General features: G+C 44.2%; 1 protein-coding gene across 6 annotated transcripts in view; it reads left to right on the forward strand.

The window, feature by feature from the left end:
* Nucleotides 1–26,902, forward strand: part of LOC139108383 (serine/threonine-protein phosphatase 4 regulatory subunit 1) — a 110,926-nt gene that overhangs the window by 81,861 nt on the left and 2,163 nt on the right. For 5 of the 6 annotated variants that reach the window (XM_070666612.1, XM_070666613.1, XM_070666615.1 and 2 more), the window contains 7 exons: nucleotides 17,466–17,578; nucleotides 21,817–21,959; nucleotides 22,070–22,216; nucleotides 24,723–24,893; nucleotides 25,016–25,299; nucleotides 25,382–25,646; nucleotides 25,804–26,859. In XM_070666612.1, the coding sequence (XP_070522713.1) occupies nucleotides 17,466–17,578; nucleotides 21,817–21,959; nucleotides 22,070–22,216; nucleotides 24,723–24,893; nucleotides 25,016–25,299; nucleotides 25,382–25,646; nucleotides 25,804–26,859 (2,179 nt within the window). Of the gene's footprint in view, nucleotides 1–170; nucleotides 688–17,465; nucleotides 17,579–21,816; nucleotides 21,960–22,069; nucleotides 22,217–24,722; nucleotides 24,894–25,015; nucleotides 25,300–25,381; nucleotides 25,647–25,803; nucleotides 26,860–26,902 lie in introns of those variants that run through there. The other variant, XM_070666617.1, reaches the window with a different exon arrangement.

The raw sequence follows: 26,902 nt of genomic DNA on the forward strand, positions 1-26,902 counted from the left end.
CGAAAGCGGATCTCACCAGACCTTTCGACAGGACACCGATCAAGAGAACTGAAATAAATGCGGAGCCGATCGAAGCTAAGCGGCGATGTGCCCTCGCGAGCCAAAAAAAAAAAAAAAAAAAAAAAAAAAAAGGAAGAAAATAATTAAATAAAAAAATAATAAAAATAACGCGCACCGTGAGTGATAGAAGAGAAGGAAAAAAACGTGCGTTTCGATACTCCGAGACTAGTCCTTCCGAACCATTGAGGAGAGGAGGCGCTCTCTAATGGCCCTCGTAGCGCGCGGTCACGCTACACTACGGTGCGCCATAGTGCGCCGCGGCGGAGACTTCCGGCCCGCCACAGGAAGCGAGACACACGTGTTCGGGCGTGTGTGTTCCCATAATACGATCTGCCCTCTTCCCCTCTCGTTTCCCCCTGCTCTTCCCCTTTCGCTCGTCCCGTCCCTCTTCCCGTTCTCTCGGCCTACAGTGCGTTCCATGTTCGACGACCGGGGAAAAAAGAAAAGGAAAAAAAAGAAAAAGAAAGAACTGCGTCTCGTGTATGTTGTGAATACGCGCGAATCGCATCATTTCGCTCTTCTGCACTCGTTCGTTCGTTCGATCACCAGTTCGTTTGTTCCACTTCGGCGAAACGTGCGTGAAGAAAAGTGAAACGGAGTCCACGAGCGAGGGGAAAATCGTCACTGGTAAGATAACGTCGATACAAAATATGCAATGACTCGTTAGCTTTTACGTTCATTTTGCAATCGCTTCTTTTATAACCGCGTTCGCCTAGTCGCCGACAAAGTGCACGGGCGATCGACGGAGATTGAATTATATACGCGAGCGAAAGTTCGCCGATTACCGAAACGTTCATTTCAGCGGGCCTGAGCACCGGTGAATTAACGTATCACGTTTCCGTTGTATTGTATTCGTTATCGTACGCTATTTAATTACTCAAAAATTTTTTTTTTTTCCTTTTTTTTTTATTTCGCGTACGTTCGCGTAATGAATGAATTCTCGTACCGACGTCTCTTTCTCTACGCGAGCTTTGCGCAATCAGAAAAAAAATTCCCGTCCTTACGTTCCCGGATTGCATTCCGCTTAATTGATTGGTATAAACTTTTTTTCCCGCACGGTCACGTTATGAATGAGTTTTCAACGTTACATTCATATTTCCCGATACGGCCGTACGCCCGCGGTGTAGAGGTGCTCAACCGTGTTGTTTCATCCAGTCATTCAGACTTTGATTCGTCAATCGGAGAGAAACCGTGAACACGTGAATTTCTTCTGATAACTTACAACTCTCAGCGTACCAAGCTCCAATTTTCTCTAAAATTTTATATTCTTCGAAACTGTATTTTTTCAGAACTATTTTCTCAAAAAATTTTTATGAGATTCTTTGAAATTTTGTGCATCTGTTATTTTTTATTTTTTTTTTTGCAATTGAAGGAAAGCATCAGATCAAGTAAAATTGAAAACTTAGCGAATATTATTTCGCTAATTAAAGCTCATAGTATAAACGTTTATAGACACGATCACCCTGCTAATTGTATAACGATTAGTTGAGATAAAGAATTTTGTTACAAAAATATCGAGGTCGTGATAGAGAATAATAAGCTTCAGCTGAAGTTGAACGTTCACTATCAAGTAGAATCATGTGCTCAGGGCCGTGATTATGTGAGCACGTGTACGTTGATCACCGTTAATTTTCTCGGCTCATTGGATATAAGTTTTTATCGCTCAATTGATTCTGTTTTCTTAATAAACGCAAGTATTGCTGCAGCAATTATCATAAATTTAAATAAAATTTAAATTCGTAATACGCGCACATATCCTGATTATTATTACATACATCTTGATCGTGAATTGTTTAAGATTGTAAAATTACCCTTTGCCAGCGAGTATTAATTATGCGGGAAGTAAATCGATGCGGCATACGCATATCTGATACACCAATCGATGCCACGTTCAGTTCTTATTTTAACCAGCGATGTTATAATTCATCACGTTAAATTAAATCACGGTTAAATATACAATTCGCGAAGGAGCGTGAAAGAAAAAGAAATTTTCTCCCGGAAGATAGGGGAACTGTGAAATTACAACTTTACGATCTTTCAAGAGCGAAATACGATATAGTAATACCGGTATGCAATACCCTTTTTGGATCACTCGCGAACGAGAATCTCGTGCCTGTAAGCACGCGCGCGCGACGACTCAGCGGTGTTTCTCTTATCGTGCTCATCGCATTCCTGAATATTATTGCCGTGCATTTTTTTTCGCGCTTGCTTCGCGTAACTGTTGGTCCCCTCGCCCTGCCCCGTCCTTGCCGCGGCTATCGAAACTGGTGTAATCTTGGTGGCAAACGCGCGAAGGTAATCCCTGTTCATTTCGCATTGCACGCCGCGATTTTTCCGCGCTTCTCTGGAAATTCAATTCGCCAACGCTCACCCCGGTCCCTTTGATACTCGTTCATTTTAAGCTACAGTAAATCGCCGTTGCGCTCTCGTCTACTCGGTTAAATAAAATTTTTTTTTTTAATGTTTTTTTTCTTCTTCTTCCGCGACATTTTCTCTCCGCCGCTTTCTCGTCGTAGCAGCCGCTTAAAGCACATCTCGATCGTACATTGAACTCATTAGCATTATACGTACAACTGTTGCTTTCGGCATTTCTTCGAATTTCGCTTAATTTCCCTAATTGGAAACGAGTCGCGGCCCCTTTAACGAGTAGGAGCAAACACGTGACTCGCGAGAGAGCCCCTTTGTCTCGCATAAAGTCCTAACTCCACTTCCCCACGAGCCTTATTACCTCGGACGTTCGTTCTCGCCTGCGCCTCGCTCGACGGCGGTGTGCCTCGGCTCCTCGCCGCGTTGAGATCCTCCAGATTCTTATGCGTATGTTGTATTATGGTTATATAGGTGGGCCGATCTTTCTCTCTTTCCTCTCCCTCTCTCTCTCACCTTCGCTCGTTTCGCTGCCGAGCCGTGAATGCGAACTGTAGGAGGCTGAGTTAAGGACAGGTACCAGTGGAATGCCGTCTTCGGACCGACCGCCTGAGAATCCCGACCTCCGTGCTCCGTGTACCTCTCCTTCGATACGATCCGAACACTCTCGCAGCGTGGCTGTGCGCGAGCGCACCCGCCTCGGCACTCTCTTATGAATAACAAAGCGGAAGACACACTGCCCGCGAAAGTCGTCAAATCAGGCACGATCAAAATAAAGCGATAAAATTCATTCTGATAAAATATGCAAAGTATAATTCTGCATTTACAACGAAAATGTTATTAATAAAAGAAATTTTTTTTTTTGTAACATTTAAATCTTTTTTTCTTTTTTTAAATTGATTTTATTGCACGGAAAGAATATATTAATTTATGAGTCATATATGACGTGAGATTTCAGTCGAATTAATAACAAATTAATTGGCCGCGCCGGATATTATTTCTAAAATCAGTTAGCGCAGAGTAAAATGTGTTTATTTGCGGATATAAATTATTTCAATAATTTTTTCATTAATAGTAATGATTATATTCGCGCGAAATTCGTTGGTTTGCCGGCCAAATTACCGAACGCGGGAGAATAAAGGAGACCGCGTTATATAGGTGCACACGTATCGTTTCGGGGCCACGGTCCGTGCCTTGTTTACGTCGCCGTACAGAAGGGCCCTCGGGGCCCGAGGCGCAAGGGGTCCGGAGCAGCGTGAGAGCGGGCGCCTTCGCCGTGGAGCATTTAGCACGGTGGGCGCTCCTCGCCGCTTTCCCTCCGCCTCTCCGTATCCCTCTCAACCCCGGGGCCGTTCGCCCTTCTCTGGGCTTCTTTCCCTTTTTCTCTCGCGCACCACCACCGTCGGCTCTCTTGCTCCCGGGTAATTTATCGTGCGGCGAATTCTAATTATCACTCCGCCACTTTTGCCACGTTTCGGATCTAGCATACCTACCGACAATTAGACAATCGTTTTCGCAACTGGCCGATTATTTTTCCGGGTCGGTATTGAAATCGCAAAGAGGCGAGGGACACAGCGCTCGTGAATACTTTTCTCGTACGTGTTGGACGAAGAATCTGCAATTGCATGAAGAATTCGCGAGTGTCGATATCTCGACGGTAGATCTGCCGAATGGGACCGAGATAATGACCGAAAGAGACGGAGAACGCGTCGGATGCGTGTGTGGACTCTTTGCCGTCGCGTGAGACGCAGGGAACGTCCGCGCGAATGCTCGCGGGGTCCCGGTAATTCCTCGAGGACTCGTGTGTCCCCGAATATCCAGTAAACACCGCGTACGCGCGCGCGTGCACGCACACAGAGGGGAATGCGCGTCGTTTCCTCTCTGTCTTCCTCGGTCGCTCTTTTTCTCTTCTTTCGGCGAGGGCAACGAGGCCGGCCGGCAGCCGGGGCCGGGGACCGGGGCCCGCCGCCGCGCCGCGCGGTGTGTGTGCATGTGCACACGACGAGGACGGACGAGGAGCGTCTGAGCGGCCTGCGACCGCCATGACAGAGCGGAATGCATGAGAACGCGGAGCTACTGACCCTCTCCCACCCCCCCTTCCACCGGCCCCCTTTACGCCGTTCCCCTTGTCTCATATATGCCTCTCTATGTCTCGTTCTCTCGCACACACTCCCTTAACCCCTCGAGGACCGCTTTTACCCTTCCCTCCCCCTCCCTTCTTTCCGTCCCTCGCGTCCCGCCGTTTTTTCTTCTCGCTCTTGCTCGCGAGAGGTGGAAGTGTTCGGCCTCTCTTTAATCTCCATATCAATCTCGCTCGCCGAAACCGCGCCGTAACGCGGGCCGCCGTTCGGGCTTTTAATCGCGCCCGGATTTGGAATTATTCGGAACAACGCTCTCGCCCGTATCTCGGGGCTTATCCATGTCGTAACGCGCCGCGATACGACGTGCACGTCTTTCGACGCGCGCGTCTCCGCTTCCCTCGCCCTCCCTTTCGCATCGTTAATTCAGCCGAGCGCGCACATAATTGACTAGTACGGGGCCGTAGCGCGAGCGCACGCATTGCCGGAGATAAGGAGAGAGATATTCCGACCGCATTCGAAATCTTCTTACGATACGAGGCCCCGATAAGCGCTTCTAAAAAAAAAAATTCTGTTATTTTATTCCGTTTCTATATTTCTAAATTTTAATTAATTAATTTTTTATTTTCAAGAAACCGACGAATTTATTCAATTTCGTTGAAAAGCGAAATGCCGATGACTTCGTAAGCGTTGGTTTTCGCATATGCCGAGGGGAGGTCGATGATCTACGGGGTAAATCGGAAAGATTCGACAGGTACGTTCGCGGAGATTGCTTCTCTTCCGTGGAATCGCGGTCGTGCTGAAAAAGTAAAGCAGACCGGGGGAGACCCCGGACGTCGTCGTCTGCCGCAAGCTGACAAGGCGACTGCTCGCGAACGTGATGCGACGAATGCGTGGCCCCGGAGGTGCATACGTCGGACGTATCTCCGACGGTGTCGGTTTGTGTCGTGTGCCAATCGGTCACATAACGGTCGCACGGTCGTAACACGACCGCCGCGCGCCGCCGTCGCCGCCGACGTGACGTCAGGAGATCGACGACCGTGTGTCCACGTCGCCGCGACGGTCATTCATACGGCTCGATGGAAGCCCGGCGCGTTGGAATCCGAGGCGAGGAATGTGACAGGAAATAGCCGCGTGACTGCGCGCGCGCGTTCTATGGAAAAAAAAAAAAAAAAGGTCCGTATTAACGTATCGCTGCATCTCGCTCACTACGAGTACGCTATATAATTTCAACCGAATTCTCGGATCTCGTCATTCCGATCCAGATGAGATTATAATTGCGAGCCTCGCGATTCCTTCGGGACTCCCGCGGAATGAGGAGGCGCGCGCGTGGCGTTTAAATCCTCGTCACGTAAATGAAAACTTCGTTGGGTGCCCCGCGATACATTTTAATCGCGTCCCCGAGAGAAGCGTGCCCCGAATCGAGCCTCCGGGGCGTCAACATCTCGCCCCGCGTTTCCCCATTAGCCGGGGTGCGAGCGCGCGCGGCTCGCGTGAGATCTCTAAAATCGAGATGTTTGCACGAACATATGCAGGCTTATTGCTGCGCGCGCGATCATTTCCCCCCTGCCCCCTTCCCCCGTAATCGAATCAAAAGACTCTCGTTAATCGCGCATAACTGCCCGCCGGGGCCACCGTCTCGGTAATGGTGGAGGGAACGTGGCGCGAGGCCGCCGCGCGAGAGAGCGTGCAATAAAGTCCCGAGCGCGACTTATAATACCGCGCGACGGCTCTCCTCGTTGGGTCGTTGACTCTACGTTTCTTCTTTCTTCGAATCCTGGGGGCCCCCAGTCTTCTCGTACCAGATCCTCTGTGCACGGCTCCTCGCACACGCTCTCCCGATTCCCAACTAAATCCATCCCCGCACCGAGCTCCAGCTGAATTCCCCTTCTGCCCTCCCCCCTGCCCCCCTTTTTTTCTTTCTCTTTCTGCCTTTCCCGCGCTGTACCCTTTCTGGGTCCACGCTCTTTCCCTCCGTCGTTTTTTTCTGTCGGCGTACACGCGGGTACTTCGTTCCTGCTAGACGGTAAACAACGCCACGCCATTTCTACTTCTCCCATTCATATCTCTCCCGCGAACGTCTCCCGAATTATTAAGATGCCGGCGTGGTCAGTTGCGTACGCGTGGCACGATGATAATTGTCGCTGACAAGAGTTTCTGTTTTTTTATCTCTTTTTTTTTTTCCTGTTTGTTTTTTAATCTCCGTGAACGGAGATCCGGCACGCGAAATGGCACGGCAATGTCGGTTTCTAATTTAATTGATAAATTTTTTTTATTTCTTAGAACGTTGCGTTAATTTTATTTTCACGGTTAAAATTACAATTTGAAATTGCGAGAAGACGTCGAGTTCTAGTTCTTTATATTTTTGCGATCGTACCTACATCGTTATACTCTGTCGCCTAATAATTCACGAAATGCGTTTGATGTCACTGGAGCCGATGAATCATTAATGCCCACACATTTGACTCTTTGAACTTATTGTCGAGATAAACGTATCAACAAGAATGACGTTCGCGGTTGATGGCATATCGGTCACAACGCTCGTTTTATTGCACAGATATTATTTGGTGAGAGATCATGCGTTTGTAATTGCGTACGAGGTTTTAATCACGATTCATTTCTTACGGGCACGAAATTAATCGACATGTACAGAATACGCTCGTATAGATAATTGCTGCATCAAAAATTTTTTTTATTTTCTTTGCGTATATTCTTTATGTAACTCGATGGCGATTTTAGCGTAAATTTTATCGAATTTAGCTCGATCTCCCTCAGGAATAAACTTACCAGAATCTTTAAAAAAAATTCCGACTGCTTCACTTGCAATGTCGCGAATCGATACTTTTCTCGACGCGCACGAGAGACTGTTCGTTCAACAGGTGCTCGCTTCTCGGCTGAACGGTGCGCTACGTAGTGCTCGGCACCGAAAAGAATCGAGAGGAGAGGCGCAAAGAGGGAGAGACAGAGAGCGAGAAAGAGAGAAGTCAATGAAGAAAAGGAAGATGCTAATTGGAGCGGCTTGTAGCGTCCAGCAGCGCGTGTTAACACGACTTTCAGGTACTCGCGGTGCGTCTTCTCTCTTTCTCTTCCTCTTGCCGTCTCCGTTTCTCGACCCTCGCGAACAAATACCTTCCAGCGGTCGCTTCCGGCTAGATGCCGGCTTTTCTCGGAGAGAGGAGCTTCTTTGAAAACTAGAACGGGACGCAATTTCGGACGAAATGCAACGCCGGGAAATACGATATATCTGCGAGGTCTGTTTGAGGCCAGATACCTGCAGCAGTTTTTTTTACAGCGCGAAAAAGAGAATGCCGCGCTAAAGAAACCGATGATTTTCCCATTTCCAGTATTGTTTTTTCTTTTGCCTTTTTCCCTCTTCTCTTTTTTTTTTTTTTTTATTTTTTACTTCCTCCCTTTTCTCTTCTTTCGTGTACACACACACCCGTTAGGCGGACGTTCGACAAATATTTGCACGAATTCAGGGCGACCGCTCGTAAATTAGAGAAAGAGCGTGGCAAGAGCGGGCTTAAAAATTCTTTAGAGTCTATCCTCACATGGTCCTCTTAGCTTCTTCCTTCGATTTCATCTCCTCGCTCGCGATTTTTACTCTCGTGCTCCTTCGATCTCGTCTTGGCTTTCAGGGGGAAAATTAAGAATGTCGTGTCTAAAATCTTGTCTCAATCGCGTCAAAGCATCCTGCTCGTAAAGTGCTTGCCGCGCGTCGTCCCCCGAAACTTGCCCGGGCTCCCTGAATCATCGCGTTGAATCATGCTCTTGGGAGTTCGTATTATTAGATTCCGCCGTTGAAAGTACGTCAATTGATGGCAGCGATAGCGCCCGTAGCGTGGCCCAATCCATGAGATTAGAAGCTAACGAGCTACGAAGTGATAAATACAACATTCTCGAAGGCGCCAATTACTCGGGTACGATAAACCTCAGGCGTGTCACTTGAATGTACGTGAAATCAGACGATAGGCAAGCCGATTAATAAAAAATGACTCGTTTCCTTATCTTTATCGTATGAATTTTATACTCGCACGTTGCGCGAGTAATTAATTTATCGGTCAGATTTTTATATTATTTCCAAAAGTTCTTTTTTATAGATAGAAATAGTAATGTTCTTTTTCTTTTACGTATCGTCATTAATTTACTTAAAACAAAATTGCGAAACCTGCAATCAAATATGAATTTGATCATATGTTTTGGTATTTTGCGCGCCCACGAGTATCAAAGGGATGCGAGAAGAGAGAAAGAGAGGGCGGGAAGACAGAACGGCATAAGACGGCGGCTTCTACGATGCTGTGTGGATCGCAGGCATCGCGTGAGAGAGAGAGAGAGAAAGAGAAGGAAAGAACACCGCGCGCGGGACTAGAAGGGCGAGAGAGAAACGGAGGGCTACGAACGACGCGGAACGGGGATGCCGGGGTCGGCAGGGTGGTGACGCGGGGGGATAGAAGGTATCGGGCGTGGGGGCAGTGGCGATGTCCTAGCGAAGGTCACGGCCGGGAATGCGGTTTACGTCCGTCGGTCCAAAGTGGCGTGCCGCGTTGCGAAGTTCTCTCGCTCTCGCTCCCTTCGCCTTCCTGCCCTCTCGGATGCCGCCACCCTCTTCCCCGTGCCTTTTCCCCCCCTGCTGCGTCCGTCTGTCCGTTCGTTCGTTCGCTCTGCTCGTCCGTCCGTCCGTCCGCTATCTCTCTTCTTCTGCCGCTCGCTCCGGGGCCCCGCGGCACGGCGCAGACTACAGGAATGCACTAAATGCACCGCGCTGACCGATACCCGTCCCCGTTCCACCGCTTCCACTTGTTTACTTCGGCCGTTTGCCTCTCCCTGTTCCTCCCGCTTGTCTCTCTCTTCGTTTCTTCCTCGCCGGTCCTTCGTTTCTTTTTTTTTCTCCTTTTTCTTCTTTTTTTTTTCTTTTTTTTCTTCGGTCGGCTACTCCGCCTCCGCGGGCCACTCTCTCGCATCCTTTACATCGGTTCTGCCGCCGCCACCGTTGCCACTCCCGGGCACGGACCCGCTTCTCTACCGCCGGTGTGGTGGCGCGCCTCTTCTCCTCCACGCCCTCGTGATACGTACGGCCGAGCACGCACGCACGCACGTAGACACGCAACGTGTGTGGACCGGTACGCAGAAGAGACACGTTGCGTCGTCGTCGCTGGGGATACATACCGGATCGTTCATCGCAACGCGTTCTCACTACGCGCGTTCTCGCGCCCTCCGTCGCGCTTTCTCTTTCTCTCTTCCCATCTTCGAGGTGAGTCCTCCCCGTTGGCCTTCTTCGCCGCGTCCTTCGATCGCGCTTCCTTTTACGCTTTGGTCCCGGTCCCGGGATATGACCCCCTCGCGCTCATGGGAACGTGGTCTCCAGTATCTGTTGTCGATCGGCGCCGTTGACGGGATTAACAGCGGCTAGTATTATCGATCGTGACCTGCTCCGAGGGTGTTATCTCGAAAGAGATCTTTAAACGGATCAGACAATGACCCTTTTACATATATTCCTCAGCGTAAAAAGTTCTCGGCCCTTGGTATCGCGAGGAGTCTCAACAGCTTTCGCAACTTCTACCTTTACGAGACTCATTTTTGAATTTTACAAAAATCTATAGCGCTGCAATGTTTTTTTTTTTTAATATTGAACAGATTAAATTTTTTTAAATTAATTGTATGAGTATTAAAAGAAATTCGCTTAACTGCATTTTCGAACTATATAATTTTCTAAAGTCGTGCATCGATCGCACGAAATAGTACACAGACGTCTATTCCGCTACAGAGGAGTTACTGTAATAACTGAATCGAATTCTTGATAGATCGCACAGCATAACGGTGCCTTTGTTCTCAGATTCTGTGCCGTAGGAAAACTGTATCACCTCCGAGGTTGCGATTCTTAAGGTAGGCGTCGAGATCGACAAGCGCGAAAAAAAAAAAAGAAAAAAAGAAAGGAAAAAAAATATATATATTTCAACGTGCCGCGCCGCAAGGTTGTGTGCGAGGGCAAGTACGGGGCCATAATAAGAATACGGCGAAGCCAGCTGATGCGAAATCACAGGGTGCAGAGACCTCGGTAGAGATTTGACAAACTCCACCTCTTCCCCCTTTCCCGCCCTATGCCCCTTTCCCTTCTCTCGACCTCGTCTCGCGCATCCCCGCTCTATTCTCGTCTGTCTCTTTGGCCCTGACCCACCCAAAGGATGCAGTCACCCCGCGTGCGGCCGACGGGATGCGCTCGGAGGGGAGCGGTCTCCGAACCGCGTCTGTGTCTAGGAGGGAAAGAGAGGAGCGCGTTCGCCCGTACGCGCGCACACGCACACGTTGCACATGTGTGACGCACTCGATGCGCGAAAAGAGAGAAAGGCAGGGTGAAGTGGAGCAAGAGAGAAAGATAGGGAACGCGGCGCGACGGGGTAAGAGAGTCAGAGGGGGTGCGTTCCACAAATCAATACCTACGCTGAATCCCGCGTGTGTACCAGCCGTGCACGACGCACGAAACGTGTCACCCACCGACCCAAACCCCATAGACGATATAGCAGCTGCACGCACAGACCCGGCATATGTCGTCGCCGGTGTCGCGCGCGCCTAAAACGACGTTAGCGGTCATGCCGAATCTTAGATCCCGCTTTTAGTTGCACCAATTCGGCACCGCCGACACGATCCTACGCGAAAATCCATCCCCCGCTAATTTTTTATTTTAATAACAGTCTATTACTTGGACAAAACGCGCGATCATCAACTCCTTAATATTATTACATAAAAATATGCAGTATTAAATGTTTTACAATTATTTTATTAATTATATGATGCGTTATGATTTATATTTTATGAAGTACTTTTTGGCGCTCTCGGTATCTGCTCGTTTATGCTCGCGTAAATTTTTTTCCAATCGCTATCAATGAATGGTATTGTTTCTCGAAACTGACGAAACTCGTACGCGATAACAATTATCAGTCCATGTCCGATCTTTCGCCGAACATATTTCTAACTTGCTTTCGTAACGCGAATCGAGGTCGGCAATAACGATATGACAGCCATAACGAGAACGATCTGAAGCATCCGGTACTGCATCACGCATTGTGAATGGAAGATAACTTCGTGCGAAATTTGCGTTCGCACGTCCGAACTTTATTCTTACAGATATCGTTTCCTCTTTTATTCGTTCTACCGTATTCAAGACGCAAAATCGAGTTTAATTAACGGCGACGGTAAAGCGTCGTGTAAATTGCATCAGTTCGTAAATGCGTGATTCACTGGCAGTGCTCGCACTCGGCACTCCGCGGCTTTACGGTTTTTCCGGTTTTTCCCGGGGTTCACATGGCGCGAGGAGAAGCCAAGCGTGTTCCCGCGCCGCATCGTGTAACAGCGTCCGCGGCGCGACGCATTCGGGCCCGCTCGTGCAATACGCGCCCTGTTTACGTGTATGCGTTTTGTGGCGGCGACGTCTCTGGTGGAGGCCGTGGTGGGAGATTTCATTCAGTGCACCTCTCGCCGGCCGCCGAGCGCTTGCGCACGCCGGCCGCGCGTACACACGCTACTCACGCTGACTCCTCACCCACTCTTACATGACGCCGTCGACGGCGGCGGCGGCGGCGGCGGCGGCGGCGGTGGCGGCAGAAGCAGGAGCAGCAGCGGCGTTCCCTAACATGTTTCGTGTACGTACACGCACGATACGTGCGTGTATGGACGCGGAACCTTGTACCCTTCATACAATCGCGTATACGAGCACACGAGCACTGCGCATATAACGCGCGTAGTAGCGTTCTCCGGCTCGCATTATATCTTTCTTCCTCTCTCCTTCACTTTTGCGCTCCTCGTGTATTTCTTTGCGTGCGAAAGAAGTACGAGCGTCACAAAAGAGAGCGAATGCGCGGGACGCGAGAGAAGGAGGCCAGTGCGAACGGCCGAGTGACCGGAGCGGCGAGGGGAAGGTGGAAAAGGAGGAAGAGGACCACACGCCGTTCGCCGGCGCTGTGTTGTTGTATCGCGCGCGATCTCTCTTTGTGCGGTGAAAAACGCACGTTTTTGAGACCCTGCCTTGTTGCTCCAAGGCTAAGTGAAACTCGAATTGCGCGCGGCAATTTTTAAGTTTTTATTTTTTTTTTTTTTTTTGTTTTTTTATTACTGTTGGGTAATAATTCTTCGATGAATAATCGTGACAAAAGCGATATAACACTGTGTGTCACGATGAAAAATTTCAAAAGTTTATCGCGCTGTCGCAATAATGTTATCAATGATAAATGATAGTAATAACAGAAAGACCAAAAAACGAAAGAATTAATTGGATGGTAAACTTAAATATTTAACTTTAATTATATCTTGTAAAAGAAAAAAAGAATGAAATTTGTAATTATCATTCGAATACTGTTAATTTTTTCAGAAATATGCTTGGCAAATATAACAAAAAAATAATTTGCAACACGTCGCGCTAACGTGAAAAAAATATATGCCCAATCGAATGCAACTAATAAGTTCAACGGCTCGAAATTCGGTTAAATAGATGTGCAATTTATACTTGGGACAGGTGCACGCCACGGGATACGATACGCGCGCGTGCAGATCGTAATGAAAGCGACCAAGATAGATGAGCGTGAGTATAAAAGCGAACGCGTGAGACCGGCAAACGTAAAGGACTTAATTATGCAACTGATAGTCAAATTGACTAATTCCGTTGTAATTACGTACGCACCGGCGGCATCGTGCGGATAGTTTCTCTCTTGAAAGAAAAAAAAAAACCAAAAAAAAAAACCCGTGCTTTGGCAGTAATGCGGCAATCCTCTGATGCACCGCGTGCAATAACTTTGCGTATCGAGATGGCATCGACGCGTGTGCGTGTATAGTAGTAACTACGAGACTGAAAGAGGGAACGAGAGAAGGGCAATGCGTTGTAAAGTGCGGTAGAATGTATGTACTCACTGACGTAGGACCCCGTATTACTTGGCGCGCGTTGCATTCCCCCGCGGTACATTGACTTCGCCTCCCCTCCAGTGCATCGGCTAACGCGCCTCCACCCTCTTCGTCTTCCCCTTCTTGGTCCCGTTTCCACAAGCCTCCTTTCCTCGCTCCCTTGCCGTTCCATCTCCCGTTCTTCCTTCGTCTCCCTTCGTTCGGGTTTTCTTTCTTTCTCTTCCCTTTACCTTGCATCGGGCTCTTCCACGCCGCCGGTCATACCACCGTACTTCACTCCACCGCCTCCCTCCCACCCTCCGTCGGTGCAAACGCTTCCCGGCACAACAACAACATTCCTTCTCTCTATAGCCTCTTCGTGGCGCGGAGACTCCGCTACCAGACTCGACGTCTTTCTCTTTCCCGCTCACCTTCTTTCTCTTTCACTTCTTGTTTTCTCTCCTTCGTCTTCGTCTTCTCCTTTCCCTTCTCTTTTCCCTCAAGCTTCCCCGCGCGGGTGAAAGGAAGAGAAGAGGAAAGCCGCGCTGTTGAACGGCTCCGCAAAACTGGTCGCCCGCGAATCGCATGTCCGTTTGATCGACCTGATGCCAATCGGACAAGACCGCCGCATAATTTCGTCCGCGTACGTTGTACCTCGTTCGATATGTTCGAAGCATACCATTTGATTTTTTTTTCTTTCTTTTTTTTTATCTGTATCGAAAACTCATAGAAGTATTAGAGCGAAACTTAAGTCTTCAACATCTATCACGCGCCACTTTCTTTTTCTTTGATTCGGTTCATTTTCTCTTCAGCGACACTTAATACTTAGCCAATAACACTCCATTTTCTTCGATTGAAGGTACTTTTGATCGCGCTGCTCTAACGAGAGACGTAATGTTTCTTTCAATTTATTTCTGGGTTTTTTTTTTTTTTTTAAAGATACGATATCCCCTTTCTTACTGATTTTGCTTCAATTTCTGTAAAAATTATTTTAAAGAGACGGTCGTAACCGATTGAACGTCACATTGTCAAGTTCAAAGTATCCGAGAGTTCTTTGATCCTTTTCGAATTCACTTCGTTCGGTTCTGCAGAGGCGAGAAGTCTTTCCGCTGCGTTTCTCTTCCCGCGCGCAACATTGACGTTCATTAGTTTTATTAGCATATTGGCGAAAAAACAGCGCTAAGATAGTTCTAAGTTGAGCTATTTTGCATTTACTTCCTTCATTGTTTTTGCTTCCATTTTTATAGTTTTTCGTATTCGTGCACTTATCTTTGAAGATAAGATATCGGACTGTCAAAATTTTTCTGAGTTTAAACGGGAGAAAGAGTATTATTGGAAAATGAAATGTTACAAGGACCTAATAAATTTACAGAGCGATAAAAAAAGTATCAGGTAAATGTCGGTTTTCATATTAATCGATATTTGGTTACGAGTTTAAAAAAAGAAAAAAAATTGTAAACTTTTTTCTTATTTTTATTTTAAACTCTAGCAGGAATTTTTAATTTACGAGAAGATATTTACGATACAAAAAAGTATTGCTTCTTTTTTCTTTCTCTCTTTTTTTTTTCTTTTTTTACATTTCTGTAAAACGATATTGAATCGAACAAGAAAACGATTGCTTTCTTTTGTCGGATATTGTGTTTTCCTTAGAAGAAAATAATTTTCTTTTCGAGTTATTTTTTTAAGACGAAGTAAGTCGCTATTAAAATTAAAATAAGGATTCTTTTAAATTAACCAATTAATAAATTTTCCAATCTCTCGAGTAAAGATTCGATTTCTGATGCATCGAACTAACATGTTCGAAGTGTTCAAAGTTTCTTTCCCTCGCAGCTCTGTGACATATAACAACTTATCGATATTAGAAGATTACGGGAAGAGAGTCCACTCCAACTGTGGCGTGCAATACCTAAAATCAATTCTCCTTTATATACATATATTACGTGAGTAATGTTTGCGTATACACACACACACAAACTACAATGCTACTTGTGCGCGCGTGAGCAACAGGGGAGGAAGAAAACGCCGTGTTCTTTATCGATCTTCGCGAAGTACGGCGATCATGCGCGTGGTAGGCCGTAGGGAAAGCGTTCGGCGTTTGTACTTCAATTTTGGGCCAGGGGGTGCCTGGGTCCGCGCGAAACCGACTCTAGTCGCCCCGCGGAATGCAAGAGCGGGAGCAGAGGGCGCCTGAAAGCAGGGTACGCACGCGGTCTTCGTGCCGGGTCCAGGGATGGAAGGAAGGCCGACTTCCGCAAAGTGCACGCGCGCGCATACTCCCGAAAATTCCACCGGGAAGACGGTCCTCGGGCTCCCTCGGACTTCGCCGACGTCGACGTCGACGTCGACGTCGTCGTCGCCGCCGCGACCGCCGTCATCGCGGTCGGCGGCCATGTTTGCGCCAGCTAGGTAGGCGTTCACGGGCGGTGACGTTCAGCCGCGCGTTCTCCAACTACTTTGGAGAACGTTTCTGCCCCACTCGGTGTTGCACCGCTATGTTCCTGGTGGGGTACCGCCGGCGATGTTCCGTTGGTGTCGCCTCCACCACCGCCAACACTCTCCCCTACTTCGTACGCGTACTCCACCGCTCGATCCCGCTCGCGCGCGCACTCTCTTGCTGCCCTTACGTGAGGGGAGGGTCCCCCGACACCACGGTGGGGACCAAGTCACGCCGAGCGGGAAAGGGCACGCAGGAGTAAGGGTAAAGGTAGGGTGGACGACGTGATCGAACTGCACGACGGCGATACTTCGTCTTCCACTTCCTGCTCTTCGTCTTCGAATCTGCTCGCCCGCCGCCGTTGGAGGCCAGCCGCCGCCTTCATGGCCCGCGACGATGGTGCGCGCTCGCCGCAAAACGTCGCCTTCGTCCCCGTCTCGTTTTCCTTGTCGTGTACCTTGCCCCGGCGCTTGTTTGCCTCGACACTCCGGCATTTTCTTCCTTCGCCTTCTTCGTCCTCCTCTTTTACGACCCGCGCGGCTTCGGGAAATGACCACGCCGCAGCCTGACGCAGTTTATGTATTTAATTATCGAACGCTTATTCAGGTTTTGTCGGAATTTCACGGGGCCCCGAATGTGCCGAAAGATACTTTCCCACCGAGTATGAATAATTGATGGAAATAATCGAACGTTTCTGAATTTGCGGCGAATTCGCTCTTATATTTTCCTTTTAGCACTTGAACGTTAGGTGCATCATGGATCGTACAATATTTAAAATAGACACATGTTGCTTTTCGGTACCTTGCGTCAGAGTATCTTAGAAAAATTATCTGCCTTCTTCTTTTGGGCTCGATGTCTGAATATCATCTGATTAAATTTTATTTTTACATTTATTTTCTGCTTAATTTATTAATTCAATTTTATTGCATACAGAATTATAAAAATATCAAAACAATGTTAATGTGAACGAGCTATTTTGCATTAATTTTTATTGTAATCTGCATTAATTTTGTCTAATTAATTAGTTAGTTTAGCTAAAATTTATCACGGCGTGTATTATAGTAAATTGAAACCGCGAACGATGCGTGTAAGAGCGAGTAAGATGATATATGCTTTCTTATTACTAAAAAATGGGAAACTACGTCAAACAATATCAGACAGAACGAACCATCGCATAAGGAAGTGAGATGATGTATTAGTGGAACGCAAACATATCTGAGAAAGCGAATATGCGAATGTCAAACACATCATGGATTGACTTACATCGGAAAATTCCGATCGGTACTCCATTCAGCTGCTGCTGAAAATCACAGCGCAAAGATATTTGTTACCCTTTATATTAACATAATTTAATTAGCTGCGGGAAAAAAAACTGCAATTTTAATTGAGGAAAAAAACCATAAAACATAATTAACCTCGTTTTTACAGTGAATAAAATTTTTTTTATATGGTTAACATTGATCATGTTCTTTTGGCAATTTTTTCTCTTTTATATTTTTTATACATATATATTTTTTTATTCTTTTTAGCAGAACATATTTCATCGAGCAAATTAACTTAACGTAGCTGCACGTTTTGATTAAAAAAGTGCAAATTGATTGATAAGATTACGCGGATTACCTGGCTGTGATCTAATATGAACTTCTCATTTTCTGTTACAGGCAAATGGTTGGGCGTATAGTAATGGAGATGTTTCGCGCGGCGGTCAATAATAAAATAACGCTAATTGTCGAGGAAGTCATGCAACATGTTCATCTGATTGTGGACGACAGTGGTAAGTTGCTGCATATATTATCATTAAATTCTACCTATGCACTTTGCTTGTTTTTGAAATTAATTGTTTAGGCGCTATAGCAATATTTAAAATAATTGCAGCTAAAGTTAGAAACTGTTAACAATTTCGACTAGCTAAACGGCTTTTTATAAACGCTTAATTTTCTGGCCTCTATATTCTCTGAAAAGTTTTATGCGTTCAAAGAACCTTTTTTTTATATTAAACGCCATGTACCTACAATTTTACTGCTTTATTCTGCAATGTCAATATCGCTTCTAAGTATTACCGCAAATTTATGCAAACATGAACGTTTTTTTTACGTCAAGAGCAATGATAAACCGCAAACGGAATTTATTGCCGCACATTCTTTTAATGCTGAAGGATTGAAAATGTTCCTTTCTGAGCCAAATCCTTCGCATTCACGCATGTTCGGAACAAAATGAAAACGTTGCTGATTAAATTTTTAATTTATAATCATGCTTTTAAAATTATTGTATAGCTTAAGCTTCTTAGTTTGGTTTATGGTGTTCGTTTTTTATGATTAACTTAACTTGTGTAATTGATGTGATTTATTACGATCACAAAATGTCAATTTCTATAATATTTATTATGTTAAGAATGCAAAAAGTTTCTAAAATTTGATATCGCGCAAAAGTTACAAGCATTGCATCGATTATCACGTGCTAAAGCTTGCCATACGTAATTATTTTTATATCAAAATAACAATTAGTTCGAGAAATCAAACCCGTCTTTCCAAACGATAAAGATGTATTACTAAAAGTTACAAATTTTTTAAGTAAACATTTAAAACTTTACATAAAAAAATATTAGGCGGTTAAAAGTTCATCTAAGATAAAAAAAAATGACACCGCTTTCATTAATTGCGGTCGATTAGTATCTTGTAATACATGAGAAACAAAGTTCACCCTCCTGTGGATTCGAACATACGTGTGCACCGCTGGAACGTCCTATCCACACGATGTAGGCATGCAGTTCCGTCTGCAGTCTGACATCGCTGTTGTAAAATATCTTTCCGAACGGGGAAGGGAAGAAGGGAAGGCTGCAGTAACGTGTTGCCACAGGAAACGTATAAATATCACCAACCGGCTGTATCGGGGCTGCATTTTAGGGAGAAGACGGGGCACGAGTCGTTTTTCGTTTGGGGCCGAAGGAAAAGGACAAGATGGTGCGGCGAAAAGTAAGCGTTATCGTTTGAGGCAACGACGACGATGATGACGACGTGCCCTCGCTTCCGGTATGCCACGCGCCGCGATACCGGAAGTCACTCTGTGGATTCGAGGATATGACATTAAGCCGCCGCGATATTTATACGAGAGGGCACAGCCCTCGGGGTCTAAAACGTAAATCCACTCCGTTCTTAATTTAAACATCGCCATCTCTGGCCACCAGGAAATCTTACGTTAAAACCGGCGCATGCTGGTACCAGGATTCACGAGCGCATCCTTGTAGCTCCTCTTAATATCTCTTCGAGACGCGCGTGGCGGTCCATGAATGCGCGACGCGTGCATTATTTCGTGTGCGGTAAAATTGCATAAAATATTTTTCTTTTTAGTTAAAAAAAAAAATTAATTAAACGAATACATTTAGTATTAAATGCAGAACTGGAAAAGAATTTCTATTATTTTCGGCAGAAATTTATGAATAAAGAAGAATTATTAAGCGACGATGCGCACATTTCATCGTTGAGATATTGGTCGTCACAGAAATGCAGACCTGGACTTCGGGCTAAAATGTTTCATCGATGTATATCTTGATCGACCCTACGGCCCAGTTCTTTAGAAAACTTTAGAAAACTTACAAACTACCTGAAGTTGTAGGGCCTCAAAGAAATGCACCCAAACGTATGAAAATATCCTTTTGGAAGGAAAGAATTCGATTCAGACCTCTTTTCTCTTCAAAAATGTCCTCAAACGTATTAAATATTCTTCAGCATTTTACGTCAAAGTTATTCGGTTTATTAATTTATAAAAATTGACATCTGCACATTTATATGCACGAATACTATTTATACAAATCGCGATTAAATGAATTAAAATATAAATTAATACGAACATAAGCTACAATTTTATTTCAATAATTCTATTTTATTTTAGTAAATAACAGAAAAATTAATTTTCTAATTAAATAAGTTCGCGACGCACATATAACAACAAGTAATAATCATTTGTAGTGTTTGAAGAGCAAGATAGTTCGAAACTTACTCTGTCGACTGCAGGAAAATCAGTCGGGAAACTAAGCAATATGAACGCGATACACATCGCCGTCCGGAAATAGTGACGCGCGCGATGGCACGAGGGATGATGCGCGACGGGTGCATCCCGATGGGCTGCAGCACCCCAAAGGTGGCGGTGTCCTAACCGGCTATTTTTAGGGGCGAACCGCGTAACATCTTGCCTCGTGAACACGTGCCACCATCGGTGTTTTTTCGTGGGAGGGGACCAGAAAACGTGGGGTTGAGGGGAGGATAGGGGGTTACACGCGATTATACGTGCAACACCACCGGTTCCGGACACTCGGGGGCACGCGCGTGCATTTTGTCCGGCGTTTTACGTATTTTTGGATACGCCGCTTGGCAAAGGGAACTCGAACTTCCCCTGATTTAACGGGATCATTGACCTTTGTAGCTCAAACTATGGGGCACGAGGGCTCGACGTGAAATGCCGGAAGAATGTCGGCTTTAACGCTGCGAGCGCGCAAAGATAGTCGCGATCTGTCGTATTTGTTCGTGAGAATGAAAATGCGACGATCGAAGTAAAAAGTACATTCTGTATATTATAAAATAATGCAAACTTGTTAAAAAAAATTAGTTTAGTCGTGAGATTAAATTTATTACGTTACCTCGTTTCTTTAGACGTAAAACCACCATTATTACGGGACCCAACATTTTGTTTCCAGAAAGAAAATTAATTTTATTATCAGCGATAAATTTCCTTAACATCATCGTGACTCACGAAAAAATTTAACCAATACATTTCCAGAAAAAAAAGACACAATACGACGAAATATGCGCGGTCGAGAAATATGTTTCTTCTTCGTCTCGAAATACGAATTTCCGCTCGCAGCGGGGTTATTTTTCTAAAAGTTTGGGCGGATTTTTTTTTTTTTTTTTTTTTTTACAAAGCTATCCTACTGCGAATTCAGGCAGAGAGGCGAACAGAAAAGGGCGGGAAAAGAAAATAGGCTGAACGATGATTAATGGCAATAGCATCGGCGTAAATGTAAGAGTTCGCGAAACAGAGACGGAAAAAAGGGATGGACGAATAAGCTGTACCATCCGCTCCAAAAATGAGGGAACGCTTAAGAAGAGGGTGGAGGAACGTGTTCAAGGCCGTTCAAGGATTTTAAGGTCTAAAAAGGCGAACCTTGAAAGAGGCACACCACCATTTTCTTTCGCTCTTTCCTTCTCCCTTCTCTTCTGCCGTGCATCCCTAATCCCTTCCACTGGGTTGGTGTCGCGGTCCTATCGTGAGGCCCCGTGACACCCCCGCTTCCAGCATCTCCCTCCATTTGGCTATTCCTTTCGAAATGTAGTCTTTCGTTTGCCTCTCAGTAGTGTCCACGTCGCCCAAGAACATTTCTTTTCTAACAGACTTCTCGCGCGGGACTGACGAGCTCGTGAAGGAACAGCACGTGGGTTGGACATGGCACCTCGGTAATGTGCAAAAGAATTAACTCGGTTTAATCTTTAAGGAATACAGATAAGTCTCCGTGCACTTTGCGTATTTTTTTTTTTTTTTAATAACATTTAATTTATCGCTGATAAATTTTTTTTAATACAGATTTCTTGTAAATTTGGGAATACTTTAGAACTTAGTTTAACTAACTTGTTTAAATAATTTGTAATTAAGAAAATTATTAATCCGCGTTACTTATTTCTTTTTTGGTCGCTCGAAAATGTACACGTTATAAAGTGTTTCGCAAAGGTAGTTACTAGGTCGAGAGGACGAATATAATTTTATAACACGTCTATAACTCTATATACATTTATATATAATACATCCTTATGTTGCTTATTTTCAGAAATATGTATATCGACTTTTAAAACGTGTTCGAGAAACATGTAACTAAAGATAAATACGAAATTATTTCGGTGGATCGATTCAAACCAGATCTCGAGTGAAACTTTTTGCATTGTTAGACGTAATATTGGAAAGAAATACGCTTTCAGCGTTTCTCGAAATTATACTAATACAATATGTCTTTTTTTCTGTTCACAGATGCTTTAGTACGGTCGGACCTGGTGGAACAGATCCCGAATGTCGCAATAATCTGTCACGAGGCACCGCATCTCTTCAGCGATGTTCTACGCGATCATTTGCTCGACATTGTGATGAAGTATCTGAGCGACTTGGACAACCAGGCAAGTGATCACGACACCGCGTCGTGCTTTCAGTATGTTCTCCACGGCAAAAACCGAAATACGTACCCAGGCGATATCAATATTGTGAAACGTGTTTTTCTAATTTACAGGTACGGCAGATGGCCCAAAATGCTCTGACGACTTTGATCAAACGAGGCCTTCTCGACAACGATACGATCGAGAACGTTATCTGCCCCACGGTAGAAAGTCTATCCTACATGGTGGTCGACGAGCATGTCCGAAACTCGAACGTCTCCGTAAGTTTCCCGCGCTTCATTCGTTTTCTTATCCCCCTTTATCGCGAAGGCGAGAGATAACCGAAGATTTGACACAAAAGAGGCTGCAGATAAGATATTCTTCAGTTACATTTTGACGAAAAGGATTGTAAAAGACCCTCAAGCTATTCGAGAACATAATTCTGTACATTGACCGGAGCGGATGTAGTTACTTCAAGTAATCGCAATTTTCTCAAACGTGTCCTCCGTGCAGCCTCGTTTTACGTCAAGTTTGTCTCACTTGCGCGCGAAAGTAATATTTAGAAATTTTATTTTTCTTTTTTTTTTTCGTGATATTATAAATACATGTAGCGGTCACATTGCTTGACATTCGAAATTGTAATTGTATACTTCCAAAACCGACTTTTTCGTATTTACGGATTCCACCTGAAAGACATGGGTAGTGAGATGTTCTTACGCAATCGCGTCTCACTATCTTGTCTTTCATGCGGCGTTCGCTCGCCAAGGTAATGCAAAGGGTACGAAAATCGTGGTGAAAATTGTAGTAACGGGAAAAAAAAAAAGAAAAAACTGTCGTCAAATAAAAAAAAAAACGGATAAGGAGATAAAACGATCGAGAAAAAAAAAAGATAGCGAAGAAGACAGACGGGGTAGATACACTTTGGGAGCGAGATTAAAGAAGCGAAGGAATATTTAGCCATCACCACTCGAAGATTTCCATAAACGGAATAGAAAAAGGGGAAAAGTGGAGAAATAGAGGCGAACGGAGCGTGGAGCGGTTCGCGGGAAACGCAAATACCGGCATCCTAACAAGAGACAGGGCATACTTTTACCATCAAAGTTGGTTTGTCATAGAGTTTGACTATCACAGCCAGCTTTGATGATCAAAATTGTGCCTGTTTTCAACGCGTTTTGGTAATTAGAGAAACGGAAGCATTGAAATAAGAAGAGAACCGAATAAAAGGCGGAGCGGAAGAAGAAGAAGAGAGCAACAGCGGCGAGAAGACATTTGAGAAATAAGAAAAGCGAAAAGTTATCTGAAGGAAAATCGTTGGGCCAACCGTGAACGAGGGATATACCTTTTGCGGTCCGATACATCAAATTGGTTGTGGAATGTTTCGAGTCATATCACAGCCATTTTGATGAGCTGGCCCGCAGAATCGATCGTCAAGAAGATTTTGCTTTCCGCCGTCGAAGTATATTTCTACGTATGCCTATTGAATCGATAACACATGCGACGCATCTGGAGACCAGCATACGAAACGAATAATGGAATGAACAGAACAACGAAAAGGTCTACCGGAAGACTTACCGTGATCCACATTTGCACGATCAAATTTCACAAGATCATATGATCCATTCTGAAAATTACACGAAGCTTCGCTCGACGACTAGCATCGAAAGCAGGAAAGGAACGCGATCCAATCGTCAAATTGGTTGTGGCGTGTTGCTTCTCTGAATTTCATATCACAGCCATTTTTGACGATTTGGATCGCCGTTTTACGCATCGCCTTTTTCGTTTATACCTTACCGAACCGTGGAAGGGTATAACATGCGAAGACCTACGTGCAAGATTGTATTCTTGGCTGCAAAAAAAAAAAAAAAAGCGTGCTCGCGTTGCTCACAAAGTGGCTGTAATATGCTGATGTTACAATGCCCATATCACAGCCAGCTTTGATGAGCGTTGCGGCACTCGCAATTCAACAAATTTGGAATGCGCAAAAAAGAATTTACAAAGGACTTTTATATTGCAATGTTTAGAAGCCAAGAAATAGTTCGCTGAACTAGCTAGGAAAAAGAAATTACAAGTAGTGAATATGCACGAATAAATGTAAGTTATACTTATAAATAAATAAGAAAATCTTTGTAGTAAATTAATTTATGTTACACGTAACGTTTTATGAATTTATATCTTTGCAATATTCACACGTTATTTTTCAAATATAAAATAAATATATATATCTGTATTACTATTTCGTACTGTATAATTTAATTTTTTACGTAAATACTCGATCATAGTACTTTCGTGTAATTATTAAGTGCGATTATGCAATTTATAATAAGTCAAATAAATATATTTATATAATTTTGATGCGTCATTTTATGTGTAACATAAATGTACATCTTGTGTACAATAAGCATTAATCCATTAACTAATGTACGTCGCTCGCGTAAGGCTGATTGAATAAAATCGACTGTTCCTCCCATCAGAGTGGTTGTGATGTGGTGCTATCGATTCATATCACAGCCAGCTTTGATGAGCGGAACGGAACGATGTATTTCATCTATTACATACTATTTTATAAATATTGTTTGATACATTAATTATATGTATAACGTATACTTGATACGTATATAATTGTAGCTTTTTGACTTTTACTTCCGTAATGAAAACGATTTTGAAAAGCGTCGGAAATTTTTAAATTAAAATCGGGATAAGCGTATTAAATAACCTAGTGTTACGTTTAATTTCTTATAACGCTTTTATTAATTTTCCCAATGTTCTATATTCTATATCGATTCGCAGCTCATGTGTAGGCTGGCACCGCTGATTGGTAGCGAACTTACAGAGAAGATCTTTCTGACGCGATACTTAGACCTGTGCAAGGACAACGACATGATGGCGAGGAAAATCTGTGCTACTCACTTTGGTGAAATGTGCACCGTCGTGGGAAAGGATAAATTGCACAGTAAGCTGGTGAGTAATATTCACATTTATAAGAATAGAAAGCAAGACGAGTCGTGGGTGCATTTTAATTCTATGAAAATTATAATAGCATTGTTCAGTTTACTGGTACTTAACACTTGATTTGTCTTCAGATTCCTACGTTTGTTGACCTGTGCGGTGACAGGGTGTGGAACGTGCGAAAAGCGTGCGTCGAAGTCATGATGCCGGTATCCTGCTGTTCAACACCCGAGCATCGGCGATTATTTCTCGCTGACATACTGACCAAACACTTGAACGATGACTCTAAGTGGGTACGAATATCGGCTTTTCAAATACTTGGACCGTTCATATCGACCTTTGCCAAGCAATTTGCTGAAGTTACTTACAATAAGAACGGTGAATTAGTTTATACCAGTAATCAGGATAAATCTCACAGGTATGATGATGTATTATCGTATTGCTATTGCAATATTAAATTCGTATTTATATCGATCTATATAAAATGCATGTTTTTGCAGCATACGTTATTCATACGAAGAAATCTTTCCAACGAAAACTGTGATCAAAAGTCAAATAGCAGATATGGATGATAATACGAAAAATCAATCTTTTATGCCTGTAAAAAATATGAATAAATGTGCAAGAGTGTGGTATTCCTCGGAAAAGACTTTGTTTGATGAAAAGACTTCCCCTTGGAAAAAAACTTCCTGTTCATCTCGTATGAGAATGGCTGATATAGAGGCTGATCAAGAAACAAATTCAGAAGAAGCGATGTTATATACAGTATGTTCAAACATTATCTTGTAGCATTAATTAATTTTACTATTATACAAAATTGGAGGTGACGCATAATAATTAATTTTATTTAAAATTATCATGCAAAATATATACTGGATAAAACTCAAATATGAAATTAATATATTTTTAATTTGATTTTCAGGCTTTGCGTAAACTCGTTCTCAAGAGGGATGCGAATGAAGCGGAGAAATATAATCCATTTTTATATTACTATATACCTCCAGATATACCGCTGGATGATGAACTTCTTCATGCTGCGAGGCAATCGGCAATGAATCGTAATAACTCTCAAAATGCGACAGAAACGGAACAAAGTTCAACTGAGGAAAATAGTTCGTCCTGCTCTTCCGAAATTCCAATTCCCGTCATGAAAGATTCCTCGAGTGAAGATGATTCAGGCATAAATGAGGAGTTAAGTCTTGATAAATTCGGTGAAGAAAAGAAAGAGATTACTTGTGATGATGAAATTGCTTGTAATAATGAGATGCTGCATACACACTCTGTACATTTTTTTGATTCGGAGCATTTTTATATCGATTATATCGATACAGATTCCATAACATTTGTAGATAAAAATGAAGAATTTTGTAAGAGCACAGACGAACCTTACAACGAACAAACAATTGTACCTCAGAAATTAATCGATTATTACGTATCGATGGCCGAGCCATCGCAGCCGGCGCAATTTTTGGACTCGTGTGCTGAAATCTCGCATTATTGTGCCTTCAGTTTTCCCGCAGTCGCATTTACATTGGGCCGAGAGAATTGGCATTGCTTGAAAAAGGCTTATCAGTCGTTATCGAGCGCGAAGCATTGGAAAGTCAGACGTACTCTGGCGTCCAGCATTCATGAGATCGCCATGATTTTAGGCGAAGAACTCACTGCCACTGACCTCGTGCCAATTTATGATGGTTTTATCAAGGATTTGGACGAGGTTAGAATAGGTGTTCTCAAGCATCTTGCAACCTTTCTAAAAATACTCAAACCCGCCGATCGCTGTCAATATCTACCAAGGTTAAGTGACTTTCTCGCCACTGATAACGAGTGGAATTGGAGGTTCAGAGAAGAACTGGCAACACAGTTGCTCGAAATTGTCCGCCTATTTAGTCCGAGCGATGTGGCTCAGTGTATCGCACCGCTGTCTTTTCAACTACTTATAGACAAAGTTGCAGCAGTTAGAACTATCGCACTTGAATTGGTAGGTTATTTAAACTTTGTAGATATATCGTTTCTTATCATTG

The sequence above is a fragment of the Cardiocondyla obscurior genome, linkage group LG15 (assembly GCF_019399895.1).
Source record: "Cardiocondyla obscurior isolate alpha-2009 linkage group LG15, Cobs3.1, whole genome shotgun sequence".
Lineage (NCBI taxonomy): Eukaryota > Metazoa > Arthropoda > Insecta > Hymenoptera > Formicidae > Cardiocondyla > Cardiocondyla obscurior.